Below are 23,724 nucleotides of genomic sequence, written 5' to 3' on the forward strand. Positions count from 1 at the left end.
CATACTACAGTAAGCTATAGTTATTGTACAGTGATTTCTTCAATAGTAACTGACTACAGTACTGAATGGTGGTTTCTGCTACAGTACCTGGCTATAGTATGCTATAGTACTAAACAGTGCTTTCTACTATAGTACCGATATAATATTATATATAAATAAAATTAAAAACAGCAATTACAAAAGAAAAGCACACTTACATAGTAGTTGCAGAAGCTGAAATACACACTTTACAAACTTAAAGTAGACTAAACACACTTTATATACACTAATCTTACACCAAACTTGCTAATATATGCTAATCACACTTATATACAAACATTGACATGATAATGGAGGCTATTTTTAGGCTAAACGACAAGGCATCTGTGGATGAGAGATGGAATGGGTGGAAAACGAAAGAGCAGATGAGATGGAAAGGGGTGATGTAATAGAGTAATGATGGGATGAAGAGAAGAAAAGAGTTTGTTGATGGAAGGAAGAAAATGTGGATAAGCATGGATTAAGACTTGTTGGAGGATAGATGGAAGGATAGGAATGGCTGATAGCTTCGATAGAAGATGGGAAGTGGAGTGATGTGGAGAGAAATGAGTGGTGGAGAAGGAAAGATGGAGAGAGAGAAGATGGAGGAAAAAAAGAAGAAAAAGGGAGAAAGCATTTGCCTAATATCACCTGCCTCTGTATTTTGCCTCCCCCCCGAAGTGAACCCTTCCCCTCTATTTATAAATGAGGAAGGGACTATGCGGACTTCACTAGGTTTGGAGTCCGTGGATTTTTCAGTGGCTTAAATCCGGAATGGACTTCATTTGTTTTGGAGTTCGTGGATTTGAAGGTTGTTGGAGTCCGAAATCCTTTTTGAGTCAGACTTCCTATTGCTATCTTTTTTTGTAGATGCTTTTGTCAAGAATCTTCCTGTAGATGTACTGTAGTGTCAGGAATCTTCCTGTAAACGGTTTCTTGTCACATCAGGAATAAACTTTTGCAAACCATTGCATGTCATATCGAGAATCCTTCTGTAGGCAATTGCATGTCACATCTTGAGTGACTGTTTTGGCAGCTTTGGTTGACTGTCTTTAGAGAGTGTTTATCCAGATAGTTCTTGGAGTGGCGCCAATGCTGTAGACTGTTGTCGATTAAGCTCATGGTACCACAGTAGGGATTTGTCATGGTATTTGCCCTTGTTTTAGAGTCAAAGTAGTACCTGCAAGAAAATTTTTCTACCATGATTTTAGTAGAGGGCTAGTAGAAAATATTTTTTTCCTTTTTCATTTTTTCTTTTTCTTTTCTTTTTCTTTTTCTTTTTTCTTTCTGTTTTTTTACATCGAGGATCAACCTTCTGGTCCATAATATAAAAAGATATCAATTTGTTTACAGCCTTCCCCATATTTCTTTTCAATGTTCAGGCATGACTTCACTCCATTTTGAAATAATGCTTTGCTCTGTATTTTCTTCGAATAATTTTTCAAATTTAGAATAGCACTCCAGTGGGGAAATGTTCCTCTGCATAGAAGGTCGATTGGATCTGCTTGAGGTGTTCTTTTTGGAAGGTTGGTTATCACCCAGATTCATCCATCCGTCTAGCACTTTTGTTGTTGCAGCTTTCTGGTAGCCCAATAAACTTCTAAATATGCTATTATCTCGTAGACTTTGAGGTTAAAGTCTTTAGGAGATATTTCTGAACCTTTTATTGATCTAGCCAAAAATCCTACATGATTATCCTCATCAAGAGTACTGATATTGTAGATTTGAAAGGGATACTCAATACTCCCTATTTTCTTATCTTCAATTCCATTGTATATGTTAGCTTCAAGATAATCTCTATTTCTTCCTACGTCTCGGAGTATGGTAGCCACAATAGAAGGAAATATATCACATGTCAAAAAGTAATCTATTGAGACTATCTTTGCAAGTCCTTTATATAATGCTCTGATCTCTTCAGGTTTGGTGCATATGTTAATCAAGGATAAAAAAAGCTTGGGATATGTCCAATGATCTAAGATGAATATCTATATTTCTTCAAGGAGTTCCTTGGTTTCATTAGGCTGAGTTGCCCTCTTGTAGATTTCTTCTTGAAGTTCATGGGTTAAAACTTTCTATGCCTTTTTTCAATAGTCAAGTCTTTTGAACTTAACCATTGTTAGTGTCTTTGGTATTTCATAGAGATGATAAAGAGAGATAAGTTCGAGAGTAGGTTGGCTTACATGGCCTCCGATCTTTTGTGCATATTCTTTGATGGTTTTCAAAGAATTTTCCTTTTTTATCAAATGTTTAATCAGCTCTGTCATGTGTTGGTTGTACTCTTTTCTTGTTGGAAAAGATGAGCTTCTTAGGCTTGATAAATTATAGAGCATGTTTCTGGAAGAAGATCTAGTTCGGGAATTGGGGAACTTCTATATCATTATGCAAAGGGCTTTTCTCTTTTTCTTTCTTGTGAGCAATTCGATATATGTTCCTGTTCAAGAGATAAAGGAGTAAATATTATTTTGGAGTTTTGTTTTTAAATCCTCTCCTTTCTTTGTGTAGTCATCAAGTTCTTATGTCTCTAGAGGACCGCACCTGTTGCAAAATGTTTTTAAATTAGAAGGGATTTGAATTGTTTTTTCTCCAATTGTTTTAATTTTCTTTCTAATTTGTTGGAGAGTATTTTCTTTTATAATTTTATTTTTCAGTGGGGTGGTCCGGGCCTGTCCGAGTATCCACAGACTCCTTTCGAAAAGAAGATTGCTTTTTTAAAAAGAGTTGTTCAGGATAATTTTGTAAGCTTTGAGGGTTGATCTTTGAGGATGTTTCATTAAAGAAGCCTATTGAAGATAAGTTTTTATTATCATCCAAGAATGTCTTGTCAATTCTAGGGATAGTAATTTTTTGGAGATTTTGTGGGAGACAATTCTTGGCATGGGTTTTACAAAAGTATTCTAAAGATTTTTGGTTTTTGTTTAGAAATTTGTTAGTTAATTTTATGCTACCATCTATTGAAAGGGTTTGGTTGATTTTTATTTTTCTAAAGAAAATTTGTAAATGCTTCCTATATTGATCTAGATTTCCTAAGGAAATAAGTGCATTATTTATTATAAATATTAGTGTTGAAGGGAAAGTTGATATCCAGGGTTTTAGAATGTTCATCTTTAACCCAAATGACTTTCCCTTCAAGATGGTCCCACAAAGATACAAAGGCAGGGTTTTGCCTATCTTTCTCTTTGGATAGGATTTGCCAGGATCCAGATTTCTTATTGAATTTCAGATGGATCCGGGATCCTTGAATTCTTTTAATAAGGTTGTGCTCATTTAAAATTGGAATTCTTATGTCTTGCAAAACCTTATTGAGGGCTTTGTAGTTAGTTACAGATTTGAATACCCCTCTTGCCTTTTCTGTCATGTTTTCGACATAAAAGGACAATATGGCTCCATGGTAAAGAGCTATTCCTTATTAGATGGTTTTCTAATAAGATTTCGATTTCTTCCTTACAGATTCCTAAAAGCTTCATGCTTATTTGAATAGGTCTGGCTTTGGTAGGAATCTTTTCTTCCTATGATTCAGGAATGTAAGGAAGGCTATCTTGATACCTCTTGTAATACCAAAAGGAATAAGAAAGCATAGAGCAGACATTTTCCTTAAATTGGTTTTTTAAGGAAAATTTCTTTTCTTAAGACTTGGGATTAGACAGGGCTTTGTCTATCTTAGTATTCTTTATTTCATAGGAAAGTTCCCCTAAAAACTTCCTCTTACATTCAATACCTTCTTTAAGCTGATTGAGAAAGGATTCTTCAGATTTAGAACAGAAGTTAAATCTAACCTTTTTACCTTCTATAGAGGCAGTAATCCCTTTTTGGTGACCATAAAAGGCTGAATTAAGGTCAGCAAGGGGCTTCCTAATATCACTCCTTGTCGCAAATTTTTGACAAGGAATGATGTTTGTATACAGGTTTTTCTTGAACAAACATGTACCTCAGGAATCTTATAATCCACAATAAGATCACTCCCATTGGCTGTTTGGATTTTATGAGTTGATTGCTCAAAAAATCGTGAAGGGATCAATCCTTCTCTAATGTAGTTTACATCGGCTCCAGAGTCTATCAAGGCTTTGTGTTTAAACCAATATCTACTCTTGATTTTAAGCAAGATTTCACAGTACCATCTTTGTTTTGGATAATGTTCAATTGATCCTATGAAATCATTCGAAGTGTTTTCCGCAATCAACGGAGCTTTCTTTCCCAATGGTTTCTAGGATGGGTTGCTACACCATATGTTCTACTGTTTGTTCAGTAGGTGTTTCTTCTAATAACCTAAGCAAGGTTATTTCTCTTTTCGTTAAGGTTTGTTCCCTTAATAAGTCTTCTAGGTTAGTTTTCTACCTAATTGCTTAGTGTTTCTAAGCTTTTGAAAGACTTCATCTATCTCATAGGGATCTACGAGATCATGCTTCTCCATTGGGTTATGAAGAGCCTTAGACTTTTGACTTTTGATTAAGTCGAAAAATCTCTTTATCTGACTCTGTCTCTCTTCTGGATTTTTTAGAGAGTCAATCAGATCTGCAATGAACTGTTCTTCATTGGATAGCACTAAGATGGTATTATCACTAGTATCACCCATATTGGAAGACTCGTAACAATATGAACATTCCTCAGAAATGTTTGATTCATATTCTGATTTTGGATTCAAACTACTAATCAAATCTTCTGAGTGTTGTTTGATATCTTTCCAGGGTTCTTCCTCAGATATCTTTATTTTAAAATCTTTGTAGCATTGATTTGCTACATGAGTCACCTGGTTGTATTTGTAACAGACCAGAGGAGTCATTTCCTCATATTCGATCTTCTTTATACTTTGTTTGGGTGAATCCTCGAATATGACCTCAAGCAAGTCAATTCATTCCTCTTTTTAGGAATTTTCTTAGCTCTTTTGTCATAGATCTTCCTTTTGATTTCTTTCCATTTCTTCAGAAAAGGTTTGCCTAATTGGAGTCTAGACTGATAGCAGAATTTATCTAGTGATTTTCTAAGCACTTTCTGCTCCTTAGGATCAGGTCCAATTGGTTGACTATCATCTTGTCTATTTTCATATTTAGATCCAGTCTTCTTAGTGAACACAGGTGATAGTCTCAAAATGAACTTTTCTTTCCAGAACTCTTGGTTTTCGTCTGGAAGTAGGTAAGATCTATACTGTTGAACAGTGCATAGGTGATCAGGGATTTCTTCCCTCCTTAAATCCACAAAGATTGGTCTAGGATAATGGGTTATTATCCTAAAAATATACACAATTGATTTATAGCTTGAGATTTGGTTAATCTCTCTGCTATATCTCACCTCGTGGTTTTCCAAGGTTTCATCCATCTCTTCATCAGACTTTTTATCAATTTTTTCTAATAACTCTTTCTGATTTCTATGATGAATATCCTTCTTCATCTTGAGAGATGTGTGGATCTCCATAAGGCTCTGTTTCATCAGAGATCTCTTTGAACTGATAATCAAAATTTCCATTAGATCCTTCAGATAAATGCCCTATTGCATCCTCTAATGATCCTTTGGATAAACGAGTCATCCTATCCTCAAGTCTGAGAGAATATAACCTAGCAAAAAGTTGATCTCTACATTCTTGAAAAAGTGACGATCCTCTATCGTTCTTAGAGTCCACACTTGTCATTAGAGGAATAGTTTCAGATGTAATTTCATCAGAGACTTCTAATAAACAATCCTTATCTTCTGCTGAGAAAATGATTTTTTCCTTATGCTCAGTGAAGAGAAACTGTTCTTTTATAACACTGCGGGCATAATCTTGGTGTTCTCTAAGGATTTCTAGGTATTCTTTTTGATCAACTCTTCCTAGGACTCCTCTTAGGATATCTTTTAGTTTTTTTTCACTTTTTTCGGTAGATATCCTCAAAAGACTAGAGTCCCTCTTCCTTTCTTCCAGAGTTGGTTGAAAGGATAGAGGAACATTCTTTGTCAAAGAGATAAAATCTCTCTTCCTTTCTTCCGAAGTTGGTTGAAAGGATAGAGGTATATTCTCCATCTTTCTTTCTTCCTGAATAGGTTGAAAGGATGGATATTTATACTTGTCTTCTAGAAATTCAGGATCTTTCCATGATTTGGAAAGATTATGGATCATAATTTCTTGAACTTCTAGCTCATCATCTTCAAGGCCCTGTGGATAATACTTGTTAAACCACTCAAAGAAGAGAATATTTCTTTCTTCAGCCCTCATTTGGCAGTACCAAAGTTCTCTGATAAAGCTTTGTTGGCTCTTATCATAAGAATTAAGGAACTGATCTTTCAAATTTTTTCTCTAAATTAGAATATTTTCTCAAAAGATTTTTATTTATTTGAAACTCATTTATTTCTAATATTGGACTTAATCTAGGATTATAATCTAATAGTTTAGCTATTCTTCTAACTTTAGGTATAGGATTATTATACTGGTCATAATCTATATTTATTAATATTTCTACTTCATAATTATATGGACTGTTTGCTAGCTCCTCTAAAGTTACTGAAGATAAACTCCTAAACATAGTCCTGTTAAAGATAGGTTTCTCAAACTCACCAGTCCTAGCCGTGCTTTAGGAAGAGATCGAAGGATATCAGCCATAATAGTCACCCAATTCAGGACTTACAAGACCCTTCAACACGGCTTCCTCGGCTTAACACGGAATTTAGCTGCCTGATCGTGGCTTCACTCACATACTATAGCTATGGGTACAATAACCGATGAACATTGTTTGAAGAGCATCCACTATCCACTCGCACCTCCTCCTGCCAGCAAAACTTGACTCTGATACCATTCTATCCCAAGCCCAACCGTTCAATAGCACCTCGGCTGTAGTCAAGCTAGGAAGAAATTAATCAATCCCTTGCTGCTACCGATACATGATACCGTCTCAATTATGATCAACCGAGCTAGACGGAGTCCACCTTCCGCTGATACAGTCTCTAATTAAGTCCTAAAGAGACAAGCTCTCAATACGATATTGCCCACTTGTACCGTATAGTCAATAGCTTGAAACCCAGGAATTATAATGCAAATCGGACTTAAAAGAGGAGTTTACAATAGTAATAGATAAAAGAGATAGATAAACAATCACACATTAAACTACAGTAACAAACACATCAAACTAAAGTAAACTAACAAGCACACATACAAATAAGTTAAAACACACCACCAAGCATACAACAAGCATGCAGATAAATCAAATAAGCTAAGACACGCTATCAAGCATGCAACAAACATGCAAACAAACTAAAACATACTTAAAAATAAACAAAAATTAAAAGTTAGTAAACTAACTAATATAAGAACTAAAATGAAAGCAGTTAAATAAATAACTGCATTGCTGGTTTACAGTATAATCTAAACTGTACGGTTGTTTATAATACAGTTTTCCAGCCTTAGGGTAGTGTTGGGTATAAAATACCCCCCAGCCGAAGTTCGTGGCAGGAGTGACCCTCCGGGGATCCAACCGACTTCCGACCACCAACGACGTCTCTTCAAACCTCTTAGGCGGCCGAGCCTCCGCAACACTCCCAAATTTTGCTGACGGATAAGCCCCCACCTGCGTCGACCGGATTCTTCGCGACGGACGGACTCCGCCCACGACTTCACTTGCAGGCGGACTTCGTCCGGACTCCTACAGGAGCCGGATTCCGCCCACGACTTCACTTACAGGCAGACTTCGTCCGGACTCCTACGAGAGCCGGACTCCGCCCACGACTTCACTTGCAGGCTGACTTCGTCCGGACTCCTACGGAAGCCGGACTCCGCCCACGACTTCACTTGCAGGTAGACTTCGTCCGGACTCCTACAGGAGCCGGACTCCGCCCACGACTTCACTTGCAGGTAGACTTCGTCCGGACTCCTAAGGGAGCCGGACTTCGCCCCCAACTTCAATTACAGGTAGACTTCGTCCGGACTCCTACGGGAGCCGGACTTCGCCCCCGACTTCTACCACAGGCAGACTTCGTCCGGACTTCGCCCCCAACTTCAATTACAGGTAGACTTCGTCCGGACTCCAACGGGAGCCGGACTTCGCCCCCGACTTCTACCGCAGGCAGACTTCGTCCGGACTCCTACGGGAGCCGGACTTCGTCCCCAACTTCTACTGCAGGTGAACTTCGTCCGGACTCCTACGGGAGCCGGACTTCGTCCCCGACTTCTACCACAAGTGAACTTCGTCCGGACTCCTACGGAAGCCGGACTTCGCCCCCGACTTCTACCGCAGGCAGACTTCGTCCGGACTCATACAGGAGCCAGACTTCTACGGGAGCCGGACTTCGTCCCCGACTTCAACTGCAGGTGAACTTCGTCCGGACTCCTACGGGAGCCGGACTTCATCCCCGACTTCAACTGCAGGTGAACTTCGTCCGGACTCCTACGGGAGCTGGACTTCGTCCCCAACTTCTACTGCAGGTGAACTTCGTCCACACTCCTACGGGAGCCGGACTTCGTCCCCGACTTCTACTGCAGGTGAACTTCGTCCGGACTCCTACGGGAGCCGGACTTCGCCCCCGACTTCTACCGCAGGCAGACTTCGTCCGAACTCCTACGGGAGCCGGACTTCGTCTTCGACTTCAACTGCAGGTGAACTTCGTCCGGACTCCTACGGGAGCCGGACTTCGTCTCCGACTTCAACTGCAGGTGAACTTCGTCCGGACTCCTACGGGAGCCGGACTTCATCCCCGACTTCTACTGCAGGTGAACTTCGTCCGGACTCCTACAGGAGCCGGACTTCGCCCCCGACTTCTACCGCAGGCAAACTTCGTTCGGACTCCCACGAGAGCCGGACTTCGTCCCCGACTTCTGTTGTAGGTGAACTTCGTCCGGACTCCTACGGGAGCCGGACTTCATCCCCGACCTCAATTGCAGATGGCCCTCGCCTATAATACTAACGCTCAAGGCACCCAACGGTGGACGGCCCGCCAACAACATCCGAGCTCCTTCCGGATGAATAGCCACCTCTCTCCGCCAGGCGCTTCAACCGAGCTTCGGCCGACAGGCCTGGACTCCCTAGCAGGCCACAGTAACGGCCACGACTCTGCTCCACCTCCTGCGACGGATTCCGCGCGGCTCCATCACTCTCTGGCAGGCCGCAGCAACGGCCACGACTCTGCTCCACCTCCTGCGACGGATTCCGTGCGGCTCCATCACTCCCTGGCAGGCCGCAGCAACGGCCACGACTCTGCTCCACTTCCTGCGACGGATTCTGCACGGCTCCATCACTCCCTGGCAGACCACAATAATGGCCACGATCCTGCTCCACTTCCTGCGGCGGATACCGCGCGGTTCCTCCATCCTCTGGCAAGTCGCGACAACGGACGCCGCTCCACTCCCCGCAATAGACTCCACGTGGCATATCCCGGTGATAGCCACGATTCCACTCCACTACTCTTTGCAACAAACTCCTCCTGACCCTGGGCAGCCCGCTGCCAGACGGTTACAAACATCACTATCAGTCTGTTGCCCCCTCCACTTATAAAAGGGGGACCCCAGATACGTTATTCTCTAAGCTCTCATCTCTTACCTAAAAACTCTGCTAAAATTTTCGTTCGAGCGCTCCATTCTTGTTGAGACAGAGAACTGACTTGAGCGTCGGAGGGTCTTGTCAGAGCAACCCCACCTCCCGTCTAGACTTCTTTTGCAGGTCCCGGCGGCGACCGCGACTCCCTCGACTCCAGCTTCTCCGACGCAGACGAAATTTTGCACCAACAAGTAGTTTCCCCGATTGCACTATTTTTTTAGAACAATCTATGGCTAGTTTCAGGCCTCAGGGCTTTTTACCCCGATTGCACTGTTTTTTTCAGAGCAATCCGCGACCTTCGTGCAATTCACCCTTGTTGCTACAATAACAAACTATTCACCCTTGTTGCTATAGTAACATGCTACAGTTCTTAGCACTTTGATTGTTTACCCTTGTGCTACAGTAACATGCTACAGTAAGCTGCAGTTACTGTATAGTGGTTTCTGCATAGGGATGGCAATGGGTAGGGTTTGGGTCGGGTAGTATACTACCCATCCCCAAACCCGAACTTAATACCCTATACCCAAACCCTACCCGATACCCAATCAGGTAAGAAAAGAGATACCCATCCCCATACCCAACAGGTTCGGGGATACCCGTGGGTAACCCATTTTCCTGTACCTAATCCATACCCGCCCCATACCCAACCCATACCTGTCCATTCTATACCCAAAAAAAAAGTAAAATAATTTTATGCATATTATCAATCAAAAATAGAATTACCAATTATATATACATACATACATACGCACATACACACTTCTAACACACACACATACATGCATGCATACATATATGCATGCATACATATACATACATACATATATATAATTATATATATATATATAGAGAGAGAGAGAGATCATATATATGTGTGTGTGTGTGTATGTGTGTGTGTGTGTATATATGTATATGTATGTGTATATATATATATATATATATATATATATATATATATGTATATGTATATATATATTTGGATATGTATATATATATATATATATATATGTATATATATATATATATATTCAGATATGGGTTCGGGTATTACCCATACCCATAGGTTCGGATCGGGTTCGGATAAAAAATAGTACTATCCATACCCTACCCATATCCGTACTATAGTTTTCGGGTTTTACCCAAACCCGAACCCAAATCCAATCAAACCCTATTTTTCGGGTTTGACCGGGTTCGGGTAGGGTGTATACCCATCGGATCGGATTAATTTTGCCATCCCTATTTCTGCAACAGTAACTGGCTACAGTACTGAATAATGATTTCTGCTACAGTACCTGACTACAGTATGCTACAGTACTAAATAATGATTTCTGTTACAATACTGAACTATAATATTATATATAAACAAAATTAAAAATAGTAATTACAAAAGAAAAACACACTTTATATACACTAATCTTACACCAAACTTGCTAATATATGCTAATCACACTTATATACAAATATTTACAAGATAATGGAGGCTATTTTCAGGCTAAACGATAAGGCATCTGTGGATGGGAGATGGAATGGATGGAAAATGAAAGAGAAGATGAGATGGAAAGAGATGATGTAATGAAGTAATGATGGGATGAAGAAAAAGAAGGAAAGAGTTTGTTGATGGAAGGAAGAAAACATAGATAAGCATGGATTAAGACTTGTTGGAGGATAAATGGAAGGATAGGAGTGGCCAAGGTTTGCCATACCGTGCCGAACCGGCCAGTACACCCCGTCTCGTACCGGACCGGCGGGGAACCGGCACGATTCGGCCGATAAAATCGGTACACCGGCGGTACCGAAGAAAAAAGAACGAAAAGTGAGAAAGAGAGAGAGAGAAGGGGAGGGAGGGAGGTGGGGGCCGTCGGAGGGCTTCCGAGCCCCGTATCACCCGATAGGACTTTCAAGAGAGCAAGAAAGAGAGAGAGAGCGCTCGGAGGGGGGCGAGGAACCTACCGGACAGACGGTGCCTCCATTGCGAGGCTCCCGATAGCCGGCGAGCCAACGCCGACGGCCTGAGGGCGGGCGAAGCTTCTCCGCGGCTCTGCCCCCTTCTTCTTTTTCGAAAAAGACGACATATGTTTCAATTTTTTCTTTTTTTTTGTTTTAAACTTATGAAGTCGGCAACTGAGTTGCCAACTTAAGAATTTTTTTTTTAAAAAAAAAATCATGAATCCGTCAAATCGTTTGCCGACTTCACTTAAAACCATGTTTTTTTTAAAAATTTGTGAAACAAGGACGATGCCCCTGTTTCACGCCTGTGGCGCCGCAAGCGTGGACCATGCCCTCCAATGGCCCCGCCGGCTCCTTCCCCTCTCTTTTTTTTTCTTCCTCTTTCTCTCTCTCTATTTCTCTCTTTTTTTCTTCCGATTTGGGTCATCGGTTCGGTACGGTATGAAACCATACCGAACCGTATTGCTGGCCTGCCGAAACAGCCGACGGTATCAGTTCAGCATACCTTGGGAGTGGCTAATGGCTTCGGTGGAAGATGGGAAGGAAGTGGAGTGATGTGTTTATGTCTATTCTGAAGCATGTCTATTTCTTTTGGAAAGGTTTATTCTAGAAATGTTTGTATTTATTCTAGACTAGTTTGAATTTATTCTAAAAAGGTTTGTGTTTATTCTGAAGGAGTTGGTATTTATTCCATCTGAAATTTGTATTTATCTTTTATTCTTGTTGTTTATTACTGAGAAGGCCTAAAGTAACCTAACCCATCTGCATTAATGGTGGCTGGATGCTTATAGGCTTCCATCCCATCCACATTTATGGTCTATTTTCTTTTTTTTACTTTCTCAAACCCAAATGGATGGAAAAGTGGTCGTTAACTTTTGTTTCGTGAAGTAGAGATTCGTACAGATCAAATGGTGAGGACCTTGACCGGATTTGGAGACTATATATATATATATATATATAGACACATGCATATAAATAAATGCACACTGTTTTCATAGCATTTTCATTCTGTCAAGTGTCAACAATTTAAAACAATTAATGCAAAGATAAATCAAATGAAAAACTGAAGATCATTTTGCGCAAAAAATAAGAACATAAGCAGCACAATAATAAGCAAGTTTTGCAAATTTTTCAAGTTTCTTGTCTAGAAAAGCTGAACAAAAACAAAATAGTGGTAAAGCATTAAACTCAAGGAGAATGATATCGACGGTAATCAAGATCATGATCACCGCTAGAATACAAAAGCTGAATAAGAAGACCAACAATGGTGAACATGGTAAAGAAGATACACAAAATGAAGAATTCAGTGAGCAAATAAATGAGCGCAAGAGCACTTTAAACAAACAAGCTGCAAAAGAGAGTATGATAAACAACAACATACACAAAACTCATGGGAAAATAAACACAGATTCTAAAATCTTCAGAACATTTGTCAGTCTGTTAAATGAATGCAACCAAGCATATAAAACTGCCCTTGATTTAACAAATGTGATATTGTTCAAATAAATGTAAGTCATTCAAGCAAATATTATACCTCATTTCAGTTGAGTATCATAGTCTGATGATAATACACTCCAATTGTTTCATAATCCTGATTATTCTTTTTCTTTTTTTCTGAGGAATTATCATCCTAAACTTTACATTTTGAACAATTATCAATTTAGCCTGTCATTCTGAACGATAGGATGATAGAACATATCAACAAATTATCTAAAATCAAAGTTCATCATCAAGATTCTGTCAGATCCACAATCTAACAATATTTTGCAGAAGCTGATAGAATTGTGACTATCTAAATGGAAATTTCAAAAAGCCATTTGAGAGACCACCTGCTGTCAACAGGAATACCAAGATCACAATTACAGGGAACAGGGTGAAAGGGGCTCCAGAAAATGCAGAATAATAAAAGATGAGTGCTACATCAGCATCCTTTTTAGAAGAAATACAGTATTTAAGGGACAACAGTGGTCCAAAAGTAAATATAAAGTAACGAACATTTTTGAAGAGGATGTAAGACCAAGGGTATCAAGAAAGACTATATGGCAACTCAAAATATTGTGATCACTCATCCTGTACTCCAAGTAATATACTTCCACAGTGCCAATGTCAATCTTCAAGGATTATATGTTTTAATGATGAAGAGGCATGTCTAAAGTGATCTCTTCCAAGGCTGAAAATGAAGATGAGACAAGATGGAGCATAAAGACCAATATGGGTAATGCCCACAAAACTTGTGATTATGAGAGGTAACCAACCAAAAGACCAGATGTTAAAATGTGAGCCTTTTTCAAGAAAGTAACTTTCTAGACTGAGCAGAGTGGAGGTTCAATGATATGGAGCAGTATGTTCTCATCATTTCAATGAAAAATCAGCTAGCAGTGGGTCATGGAATGGGCCGAAGCAGGGTCTGCAGTACTGGAACCAGCACCTCCGCTGGTAAGAAGGAGCAGAGAGAGGGCTTCAAAAGCCCTCTCTCCTCCGCATGCCAAAACGGAAGTGGAGACCCTACTTTGAAACAAAATAGGGGCTTAAGCCCTCCCTCCTCCACATGCCAAAACGGAAGCAGAGACCCTAATTTGAAACAAAACAGGGGCTTCAGCCCCTTATATATATATATATATATATTGAATGCAAGTGAAGACTACCGACTTCACTTAAAAGATTTCAAAAAATAATAATAATAAGGGAAGTTGGTGGTCTCTACCGACTTCACTTAAAAAATTCCTATATATATATATATATATATATATATATATATATAAGGGGCGAGCCCCTATTTCTTTTTGATTTACGGACTCCACCCCCGCTCTAGCAAGCAAAGGAGAGCCCTCTATCCTCCCATCCCTCTGCCTCTTTTGCTCTTCACCACCCTATCGCCCCCTCCCCCCACCTCTTTTCATCTCTTTCTTTCCTCCTCCCTCGCCAGTTTCTCAATCCGGAAGCTAAAGCCATCCCAGTTGGCCAATAATATGGCTCGGTATGCCCCAAACAGAATGGTACCACCGACCTTGGGCTAAGGGGATGTATGACCTTTCTTAGATGGATGGAAAGAAAATTAGATAGGTTTTTCTCCTCTCGTTCTGGACTTAAGCTTGATAACAAAGAGGACACATGCACCCGAGATAGGTAATCAAGAGAAATGATGCATATCACATTTCCATATGAATTATTTGAATGTCATAGAACTCCTTGTCCATCGAAATGGGGTAAGGAATCTAGTAAAACTGTTTAAGATTCAAACTTTCATATGGACAAGCAAACTCTAATTTTTTTTTTTGGGTACAAACGGGTGCTCACACTAATCTATCATGAATACACCCCAAAAGGTCAAAAAACAAAATATCCTACGAGGCTCAGGGGCATGTCTGACCCTGACGCCAAGTCCAGTCACCGATGTGGTCAACCATATCGAACATGACCCAATCAACAATGTTGTTCACCTTCCGAAAAACGTGCTAAGCAAGAACCATAGTAAAGTCATGAAGACAGGTCCAAATGTCGTGGAATGGGTGGGTCTCCGACTGCTATCACTTCGAATTCAGCCTATCACGATGGCAGTCTCCCTCAATGATGATCCTCTCTACCCATAACTCCTACTGGGCACATACAATGACTGTCCAAGCAGCACGAAACTCAGCTCCTAGGATGGAAGGCTCAAAGAGATGTGATCCCCCCACTGCCAACAATCTAATGTAAGGTCTCCGGATGACAAAACCAGCACCACCCCTCCAATCTCTGACACTACCATCAAAGTTTACCTTAACACACCCCGATGGAGGGGCCCTCAGGAAATGAAAAGAACCATCCGGATCACTGCAAGAGCAACATAGAGACCTCAAGAATTGGCAGCATCAAGGAGTGGGCCGGCAGCATCGAAGCGGCTATATTCAATGGCCAAGAAAAAAGCTCTCAAACATACAGTAAGCGGGAACCACCTCAGCTTCAAAGACTAAGTTGTTCCTAAAAAGCCAGATCTGGTAGGCAAGATGCACCATCCTAACCTCAAGGCATAGGTAGATCTCTCAATAGTACTCCGACGGATCGCAGCAAGGAAGTTGTTGTCCAGCCAAGGACCACTACTCGCCTCCCACGGCTGACCATTGACCCTCTATATCATCCTTGCTCTCGGGCATCACAAGAGGGTATACTCTGTCGACTCATCATCGAGCCTGCACACTGGAGAGGACATCGCAAGCTCCATACCCTTGCCCCTGAGTAAGATACGCGTCAGAAGATGAACTCAGGCAACCTTTCAAAGAAAAGCCTCACCCTGAGATGAGCAGCCACTCTCCAGATCCAAGCTACCTCAATCTTGATGCTCGCTGCAAGCCTGCATATCTCAAACAGATCTCTCGTGGGGGCGTTTGGATAGCAAGAACAGTCCCACACCCTCAAGTTGTGGCTATGGTGAATAGAAATCGAGATAGTGAGGATCCGATCCATAAGCTAGCCACCCAACAGATGGATGATATCCTATGCTCTCCAACCCCTACCATCGGCCATGGTAAGGATCCGATCCACAAGCTCTAATCTTAACAATCAATAGGACATGCAAAAAAGGAACCGATGTCTCATCTATGCCATTGTGAATTTACTTTGAATATTCAAGGCATGATAGCTAGAAAAATATGAATTCCTTTCAAACTCTCACATTTTCCAGGTCTTGCAGAAACCATCTAAATAGAGATTTGCAGAAAGTTTAAATCACTATCCAAATACAATAATATTTGTAGGACAGGATAAGATAAAATGATGTCGGAAAAAAATTGAAATGCCACTCATTCTGCTACAATTTTAAGTTTACATGGGATCACAGGGTCCCATTATCCTAAAACATGCATAGCTCACATCTTTCTGCTCCCCAACTTTTACCGAGTTATCTTCTCTATTCCCTTCCTACTCTTCAGATTTACATCACCTTATCACCTTCATATGGCGACTCATACCCTCCCTTCATCTATCATACTTTTGATCATAGGAATTTCATATTAGTCCATAAAAAGGCATAATGAATTCTAGAGTTCCATTCATAAATAGATTTTGCAAGAGTTATCTTTATATAACTAGGTTCAAGGATTTAATTGCCACCAGTGGGGGGCATGCTGGCAATTGACCAATTTGGCAAATGTTAGCATTTTAAAAGATGGCTGCGGTGTGCACACAATCGAGGGAATGCAAAGGGCATATACAGTATGTAGGTTGCATATACAAGTGCATTTTATTTCAAAACAAAATAAAATACACTATAAAGAATAAAGATGATAATTATATATCTTTTGGATAAATAATAGCCATATTAATAATAATAACTAATTACTGCTTAATGCTTAATACCTAATATCTATAGTTATCATAATTAATTTAACATTATTAAGAGTACCCATATCCAGTCTGTCCGAAACACACATCCAACCTAACCATCAGCTAGAACCAACTCCATCTGGATGTGCCCACATAAGAATGGGCTGCATATCTGGTCCCACAAACAAAGTGGGCTACATATACAGCTGCACAATGCACAAAGAACTATTTTGTCCAAACAAATGATGCTTTCATAGGTTGGCATCATGAAGCAATAATACTGAAGCATGCCCAAGAATCTATAACAACTCTTCCAATCTTAAATATATTTAACACAATTTGACAAGAGTAAGAATTTGAGAAATCAATAACTACAACAGTTGAGCAAGAGAGATGTAGCTAGATGAATAGGCAATGGAAAATTAGCAAAGTTTAGGATGACATTCACAAAAGCTGAATTCTTCTAACGAGGCATAAATATAAATTCAATAAGTAGCCTATTTTGGCACACCAACTCATGAAAGAAATGGAGAATAGATTTCAAATGAGAAATAGAAGATATCATGCAGAATTTCTGCCAACCATGTCCACAAAATACACCATTTGATAACACCATGGATTTGTTTAGTAAGCATTTGGCATTTGTTTCATTTCAAGGCACCTTTCAAATGGTTCAGCAAACATAAGAAGAAAATTGCGGTCATAATCCCCAGCCAACCATCATAAGCAATGTATCAAAAAGAGAACTCTAGAAAACAATCAAAATGTAACATCTTAAATTCATCTGGATTGGATCAGTTACCACCTATATTGATCTACATAATAAATCGCAAAGGTACATCCAAGTTGATTAACAACCTTGCACCTCACAACCTAACACCATTTTGAATTTCTATTGGTTGATAATGTAGAGTCTCATTTCTACAAATTTAACCATGAAGAAAACATCAATCAATGCATTCTCCCACAAATTGCAGTGCATGTCCTTCCTTGCAAATTACATCTACCAAATACTTCAAGCTCGACCACACATAATCTAAAGTAACTCCAAAGGTTCAGAGTTCTAGCAAAGCCATCCCCAAATCTATCGAATCAAGTGATGAAAACTCTTGTAAAATCATAATCTTTTTTTTCTCAAAGTTACAAGGGGAAAAAATTAGTGGAATAATATTGCATTGCGGTACAATTACTCCGCATGCCCATACCATCCAAAAGTTTATAAATGGAGAGTAGTCACCATAAAAATATACAGCCTCACCATTCAACATGATATCTTATTCTTAATTACTTTTTTTTTTTTTTTGCAACCAACAAATAAGCTAATCTTTTCATTTTCCAACTTTTTTATGATTAGGACTTGAATAACCATGATAGGGCTTTGCTATGAAGCATTTTATTATTTTATTAGGCTGGCAAAATCAATCTCAATCATCAGCTAATAGAGGGCATTACAGGAAAGCGATAGGCATCTAGTTGACAATAGGTTGCTTTTCTCTCCCTCTCTCTTCTAGGAAAAGCTAAAGAAAATGGACCATCTAATCTAAATAGATTGGCATCCAATTCGATAAGAAACCCTCCAACTGATCTCTCTCGACCTCCACCCACTTTTATCTTCCACCCTGTCCTCCCTATGACATCTCATCACCAACGAGCACCAACAATGACAACACACCGATTTCTGTCCCATCATGACCCCACCACAGATGACACCACCTTGCTCCAATCCCCAACTAGTGTCATTGATATAAATCTATCTTCCTTGTTGCACCACCCAACGGGATGTTGTGCAAGAGAGAGCTTGTTATTGTCACTCTGTCATCGTGCAAAGAGACAGAGAAAGATGAAGTTTAGTCTCTCGTTGAATGACACCATAATGCCCATCCACTTCTAGTTATTTACCGTACTTGTCCATCATACCATAGGTGAAACTATCTATTAGTAGTTCTTGACCATTAAAATCATAATAAAGTGAGTAAAAACCATAAAAATATATAGTACAAATTTTGAAAAGCATTGTTGGCAAACCCACTTTTACAACTTTGCACACTTCCTCTGCCTATTTTCTATATCAACTATTCAAAGTTGTGAATTAGAAATCAGTTTCAACTTCCCACTGCATATAGACCTATTTCTCTCAGACAAGTCATCCCTTTTAGAAACCAGAACTTGTTCCCATGCTTCAATTTAAAAAGATATGATTCGAATAAATCAATGAACTAAAACCGGTTTCCTTTGCCCCCACAATTCATTAAAAAAAAAAAAAAACTGATTTTTGTCCAAAAGGGGCACGTTCATCAAAGTCAACTTGGATGGAATCCTTGACCCTTATAAGTGATGCATATTCGACCTCAAGTTTTATTCTTTCCTTCACAATCTTTCCAATAGCATCCATGAAAGGCACTCAGCTTCTAACCCAACTTTCAAACTTAGTCATGTGACTCTTCCTCCTCAACTAGGTAGACCAACCCTCCAGCTTTACAATTCTCATATATTCCTTCATGTGGTTGTTAGATGTATGTCTTAGAAGCCAATAGTTGGCGGACACATTTTTGTTCTATGACATAAATTTGTACTTAAACTATTGATTTAATCAATAAAGAGTAAGTTTTCTTTTTTCAGTCAAGTGTTATGTGTCCTTGAATCATCCTTGAAATTGATATTATGATACATATTCTCAAATATTGAGAATTAGAACATGTATGATCGATTCCTAAATTGCTTTCGATTATAGGACAGTCATGGGGACGGTGATTTATCCAGATAGACCAGTGCACGGTTCGCTTTCTTCGAGATAGATGAGTCTCTAATGTATGGTATAGAGACACTGAGTGAAAAATATGGGTAGTTGTTAGAGAACAACTAGTACTGAGCATGACCATACGAGAGATCACATGGATTTCTATTCGATCGTCAGTGATCATCTCAATGCTGTAGTTGTGTGACTGGTCCTTTGACCTACGGTGTCACAGTTACTCACAATAAGACTGCTAAAGTTTGACAATACAAACATTAACTCGATTATAAGTTTTTGTAGTGGATGTTGGCTTCAGTTAGTTGAGCTATGTGAGCGACATATGCATCTAGATGAGATCTATCGATCATGATAGACAGGAATAGTCCTATGAGATTTGAAAAGCTGAATCTACAAGTCTATGGCTATAGCAGTATGATTGATGGAAAAGAATTTTCATTTGAAATCATTATTGGACTTGAGCTGATCACATCTATCATATGACTGATGATGAGGTTTGACAATTTATCCATAACCTGCCATCTAGTCGGGACTCACGATAGAGGAACTGTATCATACATTAACTACACCTAGAGGTTCTATTTCGGTTCTGCTGCGTTGCCACTACATATTGCTAAATGTCACTGATGGATTGTGAGAGCTCAATAAGACCATTTTAGATCAATGATCCTTATCGAGTTAGAGTAAAAATGTTTCGACCCACTGAAAAAAATTTCAGTGATACCTATGATAGAGATCATGGTATTTCTCACTATCTGACAGAATTGAACCTATGAGGTCACACATAAAGGGAGAAGACCTAAATTGATTATAATTGGGCTTATTAAGCACCAATTTATATAGATTTAGAGAAATCCAATTGGATTCATATTAACCTTGCTAGCACCTGGATAAACCCAACTTCTCTTGTGGTTGGTTTACTTATACGATGAGTTTTAACCAATTCTTACACTTGATTTGAACCTAATTGAATTTGATTCAATGAGATCCAATTGTTGGATAATTAATTTATGGCTTGAATTAAATCAAAAAAGAATTTCTTGGTTAAGAACCCTTGAAGAAAATTTATGAAATCATGTGGGCTGATTTGTGCATCTAATTGGATCCTATATGATAGGATGCCTACAGTAGGGTATGGCTTTGAGTGTGTAATGGGTGGCGCCCTATTTATTTGATTCAACTATATTATGACTAAGAATTCTAATATGATTAGAATGAGAGATCCTAATTTGATTAGAACATCCTTAAATTATCTATATAAAGGACCCTAACCCCTTAGTTGTGACATAACCTCTCCTCCTCCCACCTTGCCGCCACCTTCATTGGACCCACGCCTCCCTCCTCTTCCTCTCTCTAGCCCATGCCTCTTCTCTCTCTTGGCATCCTCCCTTGGAGCCAAAAAGAGGGTGGGCGACACATAGGAAGTGTCAATTAGTTGGCGCCACTTATTTGGTTCTTGCTCCATTTGCTCTCAAATTTATTGAGAGTTAGTTACAACCACTTCTTGGTTGTTATTCTTCCTGATTAATTGAAGGATCAAGAAAGGTTCTTGATTTCTTCAAGAATCAAGAAAGAAAGATTAAAAGGATCATCAAAGGGATTCTGTTTCGATCCAAATTTTGTTCAAGCCTATTCAGGCCTTTGGTTCAGGCAAGCAGGATCCAAGAGAAACCAATTTAGGTCAGTCCTGTGGATATCCGTAGAGACAGGATGCTTGTGCTGCTGATTCAAAACTTGTCCAGACCCAGATCCAAGGATTGAATCAGATTCAACCCCAGTTATAGGTTTGAAACAAAAGGAAAGCGATTCAAGTATGTGAATTGATTTCAGGCTTTCGTTTATTCTTTCTAAAATCAGTTTATATTAATTTTAGCATATGAACTAAATCCATAGATGCTTTCATATGATGAATGCATGCTTAGATTAAAAGTGTTTTAATCTGATTTTTCTGTTGCATTTTAAATTTAGAAAAATTTTGAAATCCACATGCACTTACACTTATAGAAAATCCAACAATGGTTGCCTTCTCTCAAGCAATCATTCCTCCCAACATCACCCTTTGTTCATGGAGTAGAAATTTTGCATTAGCTCCTCAATAACTCCCATTTGGCCTTAACCATTACACAACAAGGTGTTGGTCCTTAGATTTTATAACCTTATAGGAACATTAAGGGCATCTTTGGAATTGCTTGAGAAAAGCACTTTGGGACCTCTAAAGCCAAAAAAAAAAAAGGTGCTTCCTTGAAAAATAGGTGTTCAGTAATAACATATGGAACTTCTATAAAGAAGAAAAGTCAATAAAGTGCTTTTAGAAGAAGCCAGAAAACTGAGCTCTTGGCTTCTCCTTTTGTGAGAAGAACTTCTTCAAAAAGGTAGAGTCAAATCCAAATATGCTCTAAGCTGTGTCCATGCAGCAAAAATGGGAGACTAAGTTCTTCAGCGTAGGATAGTCATACCAACCCAGACTAGAACTAGATCTGATGATGCCCTGTGAGATTTTACCCAAAGGTAAAATAATGACATTTAGGACAAATGACAGGCTATCACATAGCTATCAGTCATTCCCCCCTTTGTACGAAACGATGGGCAAATTGGATGGCCAACTTCCCAGTCAAAGTTTAATTCTTAACCATTAATGCTTACACATTTAGAAAAAATGAAAGAGAAAAGCTGAAGAATTAAATAGGTCTGTTTAGAAAATATATGGAGGCTGAATGAATGAATCAGAATACCATGGCATTGAGATTGTGAACAAAAATAAAGGCCCTTATGGCTCCTTATCAATCTTTCCGATGAAGACAGAAAGAGGGGCGAGACGAATACTCGTACATCCAATTGGGAAAAAAGAGAGGGAGGGATTCATAACATATGTATAGAAACAACCAATGCAATGACCCAAGATATCCGTCATACACATGCAGGGTGAGGGGGGAAAAGCTAATGAGCATATTCTGATAGAACTGGATACCCTTGTAAACCTCCAAATGATCAAAAACTCCAATAGTTGGTCAAAACAATTACAGTCAACTATGCATAAATATATTTCACGCAATGAATACTTGAGTAGTAGCAAAAACAGAACATCTTCTGAGATCTGACCACAAATGAGTGCACCAGTAGTTCTACTTTATTTTCAACTACAACCACACCCAAAAAATAAAAAAAGAAAACACAGAAAAATGGCATTATTAGAAAAAAAATCTTGTCAGCAGACTACAAAGATTGGCCAACTAGACACAGTTGAACAGGTATAAACGAGAGAAAATCTAACTCAAATATCAGATCAACAATAAAGGCTTCCACAAGCTAACCAGTAAATCGCATCACACGATCTAATCTATCAATAACCCTAAGATTTCACAGCAGAAAGACATCAATCCGAAACCTAGAAACACTAGAAAAATCCCCAGAGACCAAAAGAATCCTCTATAAAATTGAGAACAGAGAATTAAACAAGAAATACGAGATTCAAAAGAAGAAGAAGGAGAAGAAGAAAGATCTGGGGTGTTACCACTCCGGAGGCGCTGTAGGTCGAGATGGTTAACTTCTGGTCACAGCTGTAGTCCTTGTTCAGAAGATCTAAATACCACGAAAAACGATCAAAAAATTGCTAAAAAATATCAAAATATCGGAGAAAAATGACGAGGATCAAAAAATAGCCAGAAAATAGGGGAAAATGGACGAGGATTGGCGGGAGATTTTGGCGGAAGAGGGGAAGAGAGGTCAAGACCTTTGGCCTTCTTCCCAATGTCCGAGAAGAGCCCTGGTCCCTTCATGGCGGCGGCGGCGCCGGCGGAGACAGAATGAGAGAGAAGATGAAAGGATTTTAATCGGAAATGAGAAGGGAGGAGAGAGAGAGAGAGGAGCAGATGAGCAGGATTCGGTGGTGGCTTAGCAACGGGGCCTGTGACTGCCACGAACATGGAGGACCAAAAATCCTTTTTATTCTCTCTCCTAATTTTGTATTTTTTATAATAAATTGTATTTTTATGAAAATTTTGAGAGGGGAATAGACAATGGACCGTTGGATGGAAATATTAGATGTGCCCTCAGGGAAAACATTAATCTGACGGTTAGAAGAGATCAGATTGGAATTATGAGTGTGCCCTTTGATTTGGGAAAAATTATTTGAGTTGGAAATGATAGATTTGTCTTCTCTTTCCTTTATTTTTACGATGTTTTGAGTTTTGTTGCTTATTGGAGTGCAAGGTGGGGTTA

The 23,724-nt window shown here is 39.4% G+C and overlaps 1 protein-coding gene across 1 annotated transcript in view; it reads right to left on the bottom strand.

Annotated features, from left to right (window-relative positions):
• The window catches only part of LOC105060689 (mitochondrial outer membrane protein porin 5), a 34,629-nt gene extending 11,187 nt beyond the window's left edge, over window positions 1-23,442 (bottom strand). The window contains exons 1-2 of the mRNA XM_010944492.3: window positions 23,237-23,442; window positions 23,018-23,085 (exon numbers count right to left, since the gene is read on the bottom strand). Coding sequence (XP_010942794.2) covers window positions 23,018-23,085; window positions 23,237-23,429 — 261 coding nt within the window. The 5' untranslated portion in view covers window positions 23,430-23,442. The remainder of the gene's footprint in view (window positions 1-23,017; window positions 23,086-23,236) is intronic.
• Between the last annotated feature and the right edge of the window lie 282 nt (window positions 23,443-23,724).

The sequence above is a fragment of the Elaeis guineensis genome, chromosome 13 (genome assembly GCF_000442705.2).
Source record: "Elaeis guineensis isolate ETL-2024a chromosome 13, EG11, whole genome shotgun sequence".
Lineage (NCBI taxonomy): Eukaryota > Viridiplantae > Streptophyta > Magnoliopsida > Arecales > Arecaceae > Elaeis > Elaeis guineensis.